Source organism: Anabrus simplex, chromosome 2, assembly GCF_040414725.1.
Source record: "Anabrus simplex isolate iqAnaSimp1 chromosome 2, ASM4041472v1, whole genome shotgun sequence".
Classification (NCBI taxonomy): Eukaryota; Metazoa; Arthropoda; class Insecta; order Orthoptera; family Tettigoniidae; genus Anabrus; species Anabrus simplex.
The window spans coordinates 772901185-772913434 of NC_090266.1; the positions used below are offsets into that span (position 1 = coordinate 772901185).

At 37.2% G+C, this 12250-nt stretch overlaps 1 protein-coding gene across 1 annotated transcript in view; it reads left to right on the forward strand.

The window, feature by feature from the left end:
- The window catches only part of LOC136864447 (glutathione hydrolase 7), a 203729-nt gene that overhangs the window by 162849 nt on the left and 28630 nt on the right, over nucleotides 1-12250 (forward strand). Inside the window, exons 6-7 of the mRNA XM_067141452.2 lie at nucleotides 5076-5366; nucleotides 8019-8145. Of these exons, the coding sequence (XP_066997553.2) occupies nucleotides 5076-5366; nucleotides 8019-8145 (418 nt within the window). The remainder of the gene's footprint in view (nucleotides 1-5075; nucleotides 5367-8018; nucleotides 8146-12250) is intronic.

Below are 12250 nucleotides of genomic sequence, written 5' to 3' on the forward strand. Positions count from 1 at the left end.
TTAAATTGTTTTGAATGATGGGGTATACCTTGAAGATTTGTATGCTAGGATACATGTTTACAATATCGAATGAGTGGAGAGAATGATTGGATTGAATGTTAAACTTTTTTAATTTATTGATCAAGTCTTTAGTGTTTTTGACATATGTTCAACAAAAAATGGTAGTTCCTTCATAAAAATCTTTGAATGAATTGTGATGCTTTATATAACGGACTCTGTCTATAGTTAATGATCAGGCATATGGGATGCCGGTTTTGTGTATCTTGGGGAGGGCTCATATTAATTAATTTAGTTTTTTCTTGATCTGTCAATAGATATGAAGTATTCTTGAGCGTCTGCTTAAGTTGATGTTGGATTCTCGGGGTAGGGTCTTTCTTTACTGTAGAGAATGAGCTACAGTATCTTTAAGAAATTGATTTGTTTTGCTTACATATTCATTTTTGTCCATTATGACGGTAGTGTTACCTTTATCTGCTTTCGTAATTACAGTAGGGCCCGGATTCATATGCACAAAATCTCCAAAAATATCCGTGCATATATGCACTAAAAATGTTGAAAATATGCACGAAAAATAAAACAAAATACACTTACCAAACACATTATTTAATTTTTACTCAGTGTTAAATTGATAAACATGTTTCATTCCTTGTAAAATGATGCATGGCAGTAGGTTATTAACAGATATTCAATGTTTTCCGAGATCAGTGACTTTCTATTGTCAAACAGAATTAATTTATATGCTGATACTGATCATTCTACATCGACGGACGTAACTGGGCAATTCTTGTACTCCAGCACTGACTGCTTAGAACATTCTTCTGGCAAAGACTGCCTGATTCCACTTATATAGTTGCTTATGGATTGAATGTCGGAAAGAAGGAAATAGCTGTTGTTAAAAGTGTCATTATCCATCTGCAACACTGAAAGCACTTTCCTTCATCAGGGAAGGCTTCTTGTGTTGCCAAGGGATGTACAACATATATAGAGTTCATTTGATTTTTCATTTCGTTCTGAAATCTTAGATAATCGATCACACATAAGAGAAAAATATATCTATATATGCAATAACGGTCAAAATATGCGCTAACATTCAAAATATGCGCTAACGTTCAAAATATGCACATGCATATGCACATATCCATTTTTTTTTAATCCAGGCCCTAATTATAACATTATCATCATCGATTTTCTTTTCAGAGCATGTATTTGCTTTTGTAAGAGAATTGAATCCTTGTAACTATTGTCTTAATGAGTAGTAAGGGGTGAATTACAGGAGTTAATATAGTTTTTTGGGTTAAGAATGGAGTTTAATTTCTTTTTACTTCAATTTTTACTTTGTCTTGTTTATCTGTTGGCAATTTGCTAATGGTTAATTCTGCTTCTACTGTTGTAGTGATGGCTGTGTTCAGAGTGTTGAAATTAGGCCAATTGTGTTTAGGGCCTCTGGCTAAAATGGAACTTTCATCTTCATTCAAGGGTACCTTGGACAAATTTATGATCGGAGGGTGAAATTCATTGGGCGTGTTAGGCCTAGTGTTTTTGTTGGTTTCTTTAGCATAGTTATTGTTGAGCTTAGAGTTCATTAACATATGCAGCTTTTTCTCTAGGGTTTGTTGTTTCTTTGATAATACAATAAATCTATTGTCAACTTGGGCTTGAAATAGGTTCCAGTGAGCATCCTAAAGTAAAATTGTAGTTTCGAGGTGAGTCTCATATAATCTATGGTTAAAAAAGGACTTTTTCTTGTACAAAAATTTGATCTCCCCTCTCAGCCAAATATTATTTGGTCTAGTTTGGGTTTTAGTAATTTGAAAAGAAGAACAATGATTCTTAAACTTGTTTTTAAGAAAGTTGGGTGTCAAATTGTGAGCAATACACTGTTTGAGAAATTCGATGTCTTTGCACAATTTGGCTATTTCGACTTTAAGACCTAAATATAAATAGGCTTTCTGATTTTTTTAAATTTTTTTTTTTGCATGGTTGGCTACTTAATCATAGGATATAAACTTCATGGTTTTGATCCGTATTGAATTGTGATCACAATAATATTATTAAAATAATGTTGTAATGGTCCACCTTTTTCAGTACTATAATATGCAATATTATTGCATTACATTACTAAACTAGGAACTACTTTCGGCCTTGACTGGCCATCTTCAGCCTTAATGTAATACATCTAATAACTAAACAAATGTACAAACACACAATTGACATAAAAACTAGTGTATAAACACACAATCAATATTAAAATCTGGGATGAACTATGTATAAAGTCTGAAAAATAAATTAGGCTCTAAATTCTTAGCATCTGGAGTATGCTCATCATCCAGACTCTTTCTTGTATTAATATTCATAGAATCATTACAATTTCAATTGCAAAACGGGAACTGGTAAATGTTGATTCTGTAGTCAGATCATCAATCACAAGATCTACTTGAGTGGTGTTAGCAGTATGCAAGCCACTGGACGCCACTGTAAACAACCACCAGCTAACGCAGAACTGCTAGATGGTGTTTCCACATCGACCAACATAAATAATATGAAATGCTCGCGTAGTGCTTGTTAAAATCATGCTGAAATGCTGTTGGACATTGTCAAGATGGCACATGAAGATATGGTTAAAACCGACACATTCTTAATTTGTGGCTGATATAAATTCGACCAGGCGAGTTGGCCGTGCGCGTAGAGGCGCGCGGCTGTGAGCTTGCATCCGGGAGATAGTAGGTTCGAATCCCACTATCGGCAGCCCTGAAGATGGTTTTCCGTGGTTTCCCATTTTCACACCAGGCAAATGCTGGGGCTGTACATTAATTAAGGCCACGGCCGCTTCCTTCCAACTCCTAGACCTTTCCTACCCCATCGTCGCCATAAGACCTATCTGTGTCAGTGCGACGTAAAGCCCCTAGCAAAAAGAAAAGATATAAATTCGCAGTTCATTGTGGTGTCCATGAAGTTAACCTGAATAAATGATAGATAAATTTAATAAATAGAAGGGGGGAGAGAGAGAGAGAGAGAGAGAGAGAGAGAGAGAGAGCGTGAGAAAGGTGGACCATTATGACATTAATTTAATAATTATTATTGTTTATATACAGTAACGAAGAAACTTATCACAAATATACAGTGCTAATGGATGACATCCAATATTACTTTGCCTAAGTTCCATTCTTCTTAAAATGATGTCTTTCAAGATTGAATGCACCATACAGGACGTATGTTTGAGATATTGGCACTACTTCTGTTCAATCCCGGCAGTCTACAGGAATTTTTTCTAGATGAGCATAAGACGAGTCTCTATTCCTGTTCACGTAGTTTACATTTCACTCAACAGATGTCATTACAATATCTTCTTTCGACTAGAGCTACAGAAAGTTTCTCGCTCGACTCTCCGCGTTGGAACAACAGATTCTTTCATTCAATAATGCAGCGTAGGAAACATAACTGATTATATGTGATTTTTAACGAAAATAATGGAAAATACTACCAGAAAAATGTACATATAACCATGTATAACATCTCTTACTACTGTGCGCACAGTATTTTTTTCCTTTTTTCGCGTACGGTATGTCACACTCTCTTCTATATTTTTTCAAGAACGATTACACCGTAGGAGACGTATATGTTAGATATATTGGAACTCCTTACACGATTACACTACTTATTCTTCTTCTATCGCTTTTCCCACACCTGTGGGGTCGCGTGTGTGAACTGTTCCGCACTGTGGATTTGGCCCTGTTTTATAATAAATAATAATGATATTGGCTTTACGTCTCACTAACTACTTTTACGGTTTTCGGAGACGCCGAGGTGCCGGAATTTAGCCCCGCAGGAGTTCTTTTATGTGCCAGTAAATCTACCGACACGAGGCTGACGTATTTGAGCACGTTCAAATACCACTGGACTGAGCCAGGATCGAGCATGCCAAGTTGGGGTCAAGAGGCCAGCGCCTCAACAGCCTGAGCCACTCAGCCAGGCTGGCCCTGTTTTACGGCCGGATGCCCTTCCCGACGATAACCCTGTGCGGAGGGATGTAATCAATATTGCGTGTTTCTGTGGGGGTTGATAGTGTGGTGTTTTGTCTGAATATGAAGAGGAGAGTGTTGGGATAAACACAAACACCCAGTTCCCAAGCCAGAAGAATTAATCAGAAGAGATTAAAATCCCCGACTTGGCAGAGAATCGAATCCAGGACCCTCTGCACAGAAGGCCTCAATGCTGACCATCCAGCTAAGGAGTTGGGCTCCTAAGATGATTATATGTTAATAAATAATTATTTGAAAATAGACTGCGGTATACACTTTGGCATGAGTTTTTTAGCCTATATTTTAAAGCGAAAACTAGCATTATTTTATATTTCCCTTAATTCGCTTTAAAACTACGATATATCATTTTAAAAATAGACTGCGGTATACACTTTGGCATGAGTTATTTAGCCTATATTTTAAAGCCAAAACTAGCATTATTTTATATTTCCCTTAATTCGATTTAAAACTACGGTATATCATTTTATCCACTGTACCGTAAAACTGAATGATTTTGGCAATATGTTGATTCATAACTACGACTGCATTTAAGAAGCAGGTGAAGATTTGTCGGAGTATTTCTTAATTATTTCAGACGGAATAAAACTATGCCATTTCTACTTGCCGGGTGGTAGCCTATATTCAGTATTCTGGGTAGTGACTGTTGTTCGTCCTCAATTGAGGATGTCTTTTATTTGCTCTTAACCTACTAGATCTACAGTACATCTTTCATAGATTATAAGTGCATACAGGAAGTGTGGGGTCGTGGGTGCGAACTGTGCCACACATTTGGAGTTGGCCCTGTTTTACGGCCGGATGCCCTTCCTGACACTAACCCTATATGGAGGATTGTAATCTCTATTTTGTGTTTCTGTGGTGGTTGGTATTGTGGTGTGTCGTCTGAATACAATATGAAGAAGAGAGTGTTGGGACAGACACAAATACCCAGCCCCCCAGCTAGAAGAATTAATCAAAAGCCATTAAAATTTTAGTTGCATAAGGAAAATTTTATATTTACTCTCTCATTTCACAACTTGTTTGTGTTGTTTGTTGCAGAAATATACAATGGGAGTCTTGCCAGGACAATAGTTTCAGCTGTAAATCAAGCTGGAGGCAATATGACTTTGCACGATTTGGCCAGCTTTCAGCCAGTCAGAAGGAAGGTGCTGCATGCCACATTTGAGAATTTTGAAGTGTATGTCCCTGGTCCACCTTCTGGTGGACCCTTCCTTTTGTCAGTATTGGAACTCCTGCAAGGTTCAAATTTCTCCACGAATGAGTTCCAAACAATTAGCTCATTGACACAAAAGATGGAGTATGTTTACCAAACACATAAAGGCTCCTGGGGTAAATATCCTCATTTTGTTTTGCATTTGTTAAATATAGTTTTTACTTTATATTTATGATTGCCTTGCTTGAGAATTTATGAATATAACCTCCAGATAAAGGCAAGAATGCAAGAAATGTTAAGATTCATGTTTGTGAGACGTGCTTAGTACGTGTTTAATTCCTTTTGTTGCATTCGGGAGATAGTGCGTTCGAACCCCACTGTCTGTAGCCCTGAAGATAGTTTTACTTATTCACACCAGGCAAATGTTGGGGTTGTACCTTAGTTAAGGTCACGGCCGCTTCCTTCCCACTCCTAGCCCTTTCCTATCCCATCGTCGCCATAAGATTCATCTGTGTCGGTGCGACGTAAAGCAACTTGTAAAAAAGATATAAGAATTCCTTTTGTAGAACTAACCGCTTTGGGACACCTATGCACCTGTGGTAACCATGATACACTATCTGCTTGTCAACTCGTCAATAACTCCAACCTTATGCCATACAGGGGAGCATTTTACATTTCACTGTGAGGAATTCCCGGTTTATGTGCTGGCTTGAGAAATTCTTTTGAGCAAGTATAAGAAATGATGGTGTCTTCTATGAAGTTTCAAATGCAAGACCATAAACTACAAAACATCTTGGATTCAAGAATCTGAACAATTCAAACAGTACAACCCAAGCACCTCTTTAATAAATATTTATCTAAACCTGCTCAGAAAAGTCTAAGTTCAAATAGAACTTACCTAAAGATATTATTTGTGTAGACTTGTCATTCATTAGCTGAACTTAAATGTAAGACATTAGGTCATTTTCAAAGAAAGCAACATTATGAAAAAATACATTCCTATCCTTGACAGTTCTTGACAGGGCAAACTGTATATGCATATCATTGAATAAAAGAACAATTGTGTTTCTGAAACATAGAGTACATCTTTCCTCCATCTTTACAGACACATTTGGAGAAAGTTATTTCTATAATTTTCCTTTATTTTAATCCAACAGTTTTGTTTAGTTCAAATATTTATGATATTAAATTTAATTTGTCATATCCTGTTACAAATGTTTACTCAAGAAAGTAAATTTATTCTCATTGAGTTGTGTGGAAAGTTGTGAACATTTTCTTAGGTGGAAATGAAACATTTTGCCTCATGAATTTAGTCATCTTTCTAGCAGTTTTAGGATTTCATTCATCTAGAACTGTGCAAGCTTGGAGACAAATAATTCATTCAGATGCTTTTTTTACAATATTGAAATTAAATCTTGTTCCCTTCAAAAACTTACCTGGAGACTGAACCAGTGGGAAGTTGGATTGCATGTTGACCAATAAAATTAGTGAGAGTGGCGAGACATCCTAGCCAATCCTGTGCAACTTTCTGTGGATGTCCAGAAACACGTGAATTCTCACTTTGTCTTACTGGAACACAGAGCTTTTCTGTTCTGCTGTTATATGGTTCAGTGTAATTTTTCCAGCTGGTTACAGTACACATCTGTATTGATAGTCTGATTGTGTGGCATTAGCTCATAGTAAAGAATGCCATTGAAATTCCACCAAACATAGAAGATTATCTTAATAATGGTGTTGGTTTTATGTCCCACTCGCTACTTTTCGGTGATGCTGAGGCGACAGAATTTTATCCCACAGGAGTTCTTTTATGTGCCAGTAAATCTATTGACATGAGGCTGGTGAATTTTAGTGCCTTCAAACATCACTGGACTGAGCCAAGACCAAACTTGCCAACTTGGTCTCAGAAGGCTTCTGCTGTCTGAGCCACTCAACCTGCCTGGATTTTCTTTCTTCTTATTCCCCCTTAATATTTCATTTCAATGAAATTCCTGACTTTCAATTTTGCAAACCACTTTCCAGATATTTCACAAATGTTTGTACATGTCTGTGCAGTACCATCTCCCTCATCATAGAAGAGTGCCGGGCTGAGTGGCACAGACGGTTGAGGCACTGGCCTTCTGACCCCAATGTGGCAGGTTCGATCCTGGCTCAGTCCGGTGGTATTTGAAGGTGCTCAAATACGTCAGCCTCGTGTCGGTAGATTTACTGGCAAGTAAAAGAACTCCTGCGGGACTAAATTCCAGCACCTCGGCGTCTCCGAAAACCATAAATGTAGTTAGTGGGACGTAAAAAAAATAACATTATTATCATCATAGAAGAGTAGCATTTTATGCCAAAACTACAATTTAAACTATGTTCAGTTTCTACTGATCATAACCAAACTTCACTGAGACACACAGTCAAAGTCATCTTGTTTGTAATTATAACGTATCTTATGTTTTAGTAGTTCAACTGCATACGGAACTCTCAAACATAATGGTAAACGCGTCAGAAAAGCTCTGAACTTTCGAGGCATTTTTTTTTTTTTTTTTTTTGGTATTAACTTTGTAAATATTTTCCCCTTCAATATCATCAGTAGAGTGTTTTTGTTCATACCAATGATATGTGATGGTGGTTCCATCTTGTAAAAAATTACAGGCATGATAGCTGAGTGGTATTGTTGCTAGCTTCTTACCAAGGCATGTGATATCTTCAGAATAGATAACCCTGTCCCTGTCATTCAGATTGCATTGTAAAATTATGTTTTGCATCTAAGCATCAATAAATTTCATGTTCTGCTCTTAAAATTAAATTATTGAATGTTATCATATATTTATTGTACCTTGCAGGTGATCCAGCCTTTAGTGAAGTGGAGAGTGAACAAAATTTTAATGCTACTCCTTGGGAATTTCCTGAAGCTGCCTCCTCTCATGTTGCTGCTGTGGACCTCAATGATCTTTATGTCTCAGTTGTTAGGTAGGTTTTGATCACTGCAAAGTTATTGAATTTCTAATACGGTTGTATTAAGGGTGCTCACAGCCATTCAACACAGACCATTAATGGTGTGCACCAGATGGAGTAGTTTTAAGCTGCTTACATGGTAGACTATAAGATATTAAACACACTAAGGAACTGTCTGACTAAAACATGCCTTGTTTATAACAATATTTGCTTTGTAGTTAGTCTCTGAGGTACTGGAATTTTGTCCTACACAAGTTATTTTATGTGATGTGCCATTCTACTTCATGTGCTCCGTATATATAGACTTTTAGATTTTTTTAAACTTACTTTTTGATGTTTACACTGCTTATGTTTCGACTTGTATACCTTTATTCTCTCCCGCTAAATTTTGACTGGTCGCCATATTGGATGTTCATCTGTTTCCTTCGTTATGTGTTACGTCATGTGCTCAGCTGTTTTCTGTGCTCGTACCTTCTGGAATCATCTTACTGCCTATGTATTCTCGCCACCTTGCCTGTTTCGGCAGGTGGAATCGAGTTGTAATCTTGGTATGAATGAGCCCATAGGACTTCATCGCGGCATGAGAAGTTTCTCTGCCCCATCATTCTGTAGCTGTATTTTAAGGTGAGAGAAATGGAAACTATTTTATGCAATATTTAACTTATATTTTCTTCTACGGCTACCTTGGTGGGATTTGGAGAGTGATCTACGAGCTATGGACAGTTACTAAGACTTTGAGGATAAACTCAATATTATCCATGTTAAACTGCATCGCGGAAACTGAATGGCTGTCTTCCATAACCTCTTTATCTACATTTCTTACGTACATCTTGCATGTTGTTTCCTGAATCCTATCTCTCCCATCCCGGCCTGTTATATTGTAGGTTATATAAGTTTTGTATTCTGTGAATATGACTGATGATCCCTCGGAATAGTTTTTTTAAAAAATGTATCACATCTTATGCACACTTGTATTATCTAGCAGGTTGTTACCCCTACTATCGGTTCTAAATTTAACTATTTGGTAAACTCTTCCGTTTATTGTGAAATTATATTCATTGCCCTATATTTGTCAAGTTCATTATATTCCACTGTAGGCATTAGATTTAGGCACTATCTTTTCTCAATGTTGATATTCCTACTTTACCCTTACTCATTTTATGGGTTATCAGCTGTGTCTTGGCAGTCATTGTATTGAAAACTGTAAATGTTAAATTCATTTATACAGATTTTTATACTTTAGATTATTTGTACTGTCCTCCTTCAGGTTATCGCTGAAAATTTCCTATTATCAAGCTGTTGTTCCTTTATTATATATTGTTGTTATATTTTCTGCTGGTTAAAACAGGAAGAAAATATATGTTACTGGAAATACTATTATCTTGTTCTTGCCCATATACTTATTCAGTCCTAACTGTCCTCTTTCACTAACATTGGGCCTATCTCATTTCCTTTTTATTTCCACTAGACATACACATACATATTCTTTGCAGTTTATGGGTGTTGAACATCTCTACTGAGTAATGAAATAAATGCATTACATGCATAATATGACTGGTAATTGATTCTGCGGGTTGGATAACTATAAGTTTCCTATTGCCTTTTGTCAACCTTCTGCTATACTTAACCACTTGTTCAAGTATTTATTGTGCTTTCATCACCCAACATTATTTCACTGGGATTTTACTGAATTCCCCCATTGAGCTAAAAACCTTAACATTAAATTGCATTCATGTTACCCCCAAGGTGATATTACAATTGGTAGCAGAATACATTTAATATTCTTACAGTATATCAAGCTCCTACAGTTTTTAATCGTGTAGCAAACCACTTTTGTGACTTTATTGTATTCTTCTTCTTCTTTTCCTACCCCTTTTTCTCACACCTGCGGGGTTGTGGGTGCTAACTGCGTCGCACATGTGGATTTGGCCCTGCTTTACGGCCGGATGCCCTTCCTGACGCCAACCCTGTATGGAGGGATGTAATCACTATTGTGTGTTTCTGTGGTGGTTGGTAGTGTGGTATGTTGTATGAATATGAAGAGGAGAGTGTTGGGACAGACACAAACACCCAGTGCCCGAGCCAGAAGAATTAATCAGAAGTGATTAAAATCCTTGACCCGGCCGGGAATCGAACCCGGGATCCTCTGATCGAAGGCCAGTACGCTGACCATTTAGCCAACGAGTCGGATTTATTGTATTATTATCATATCCCTATTATTATTAATATCATTATTATTATTCTTTCGTAAATTTATTCCTAAATTCAGTTACTGTGGCACACTTTTCTGATGATTTTGTACATCTTTTAGACTCGTCTACTTCCAATACTTGTCAGCTACAGACTCAGTCTCTACCAAATTTTGATGCCACTAATTTTGGGGATACTTCTTCAAAATTATAATTTTTGGATACACTTCCTGTCTATGAACAGTTTGAGCTTCCTGTTAAGCATTTGAGTTCTGTATCTAATGTACCAGAAGCATTTTCTAGAATACACGCTATGCAACCTGACCCTGGACATCAGTCTCAGAAGACACATTTTCCTCCTGCTTCCATTCATCAGCCTGATATTTCTTTAAATCTTCCAAATACAGCCTTGCACCATTCTCTTTACTTCCACATAATAAAACAAGCTCTTCTTCATGTCACGCAGTTAACCGTCACTGATCCAAGAAGTTTAATTTCATGGTTATTCTCTGCCCATAAATTTTTTCAAACTCAGTTAGCTTCATTTCCCCAACTCCTTACCTTATTACACTTGTAAGATTTCTACATATTTGGACAAATTTTGGTTAGAGAATATGAACCATTTTCAGTTCTGGGAAGATTTGCACGATGCCCTTCACAGACACTTTCTTCCCTATGAAATCCGACATGATTTGAGTCTTGAATTTATTCATAGGCATCAGCACCTTCACGAGACTACATACGATTACCTTGACACTATAATCACTTTTATGGGTATATTGGCAATTGCAAATAATCCATCTGAACTTATTTCAGTAGTACAATTTTATGCCTCTCCTTCCTTCTGCCAATTAATTAATCCTTTGCCCCGCCTACCTCTTTAGCATACTTGTAAAACATTGCCCTGCTGATGCTCTAAATTCCTACCAGCAATACATCCTAGTATTCTGCTGTCCCCCCCACCATCTTTTCCCATCCCCCTGCATTCAACATTTAATGTTCAGTTGCCTTCTCAGGGAAAGCGGTATTCTAACCGCAATCAACCCCTTACGTGTTTTCGGTGTGGAGGACGAGGACATATTTCTACACCTTGCTCTACTCCTTGCTCGGGAAACAGGTCTCGACCACACTAATCGGCAGCAAGCGTATCTCGGATCCTAATCTGCCGCAACATCACCATGTTATTCCCCACACCTCCTCAGTGATCTTACTAATGCAGAATGTTCCCACTGAGGGGATACTGGATATTTATTATTGATAAGTTATACCTTTTTTTAACAGTTAAATCAATTTTACCCTGAACTTAAAGTTTCTTCTTCTATGGCTCGTTGTGCTTCTGGTTCTAACCACCCCCCTAAATTTATTGGGCATTGTTCAGCTTAATCTAAAAATTCAACATCTTGCTTGCTTCTACCAATTCCATATCGTTAAAGATTTGCCATTCTTGGTATCTTGGGATACGACTTGTTTTCTCACACAGGGTTAATTTATGACACCGTCAACTTATAGATATCTTTTCATTTCGAGCCTACCATTAGGATCCCTTTAGCGAACCATCTTCATTCTACTTTGATAGCTGCCTTTTGTATTTTACTACTGAATGAGAAGATCTTAAACAGCTAATAAGCGAATTCCAGGATGTAATATCCTTAACCTAAGGAACTGCTCATAACTATGAGATCCATATCGACCTTTCGTTCGGTAGCTTATCAATTAAGTCCCCCATACATGAAACGACTTAACCAAATACTTGACAAAATGTTAGCTGAAGATACCATTGTTCCGCCTTCTAATTATGCCTCCTCTGTATTTTTGGTGGACAAAGCTGATGGTTCTTCACATTTGGTCATGAATTATAGAAAACTCAACAGTAAAATAGTATATAATGCTTACCCCATCCCAGACTTTCAGTATTTTTCTAATTCTAAATA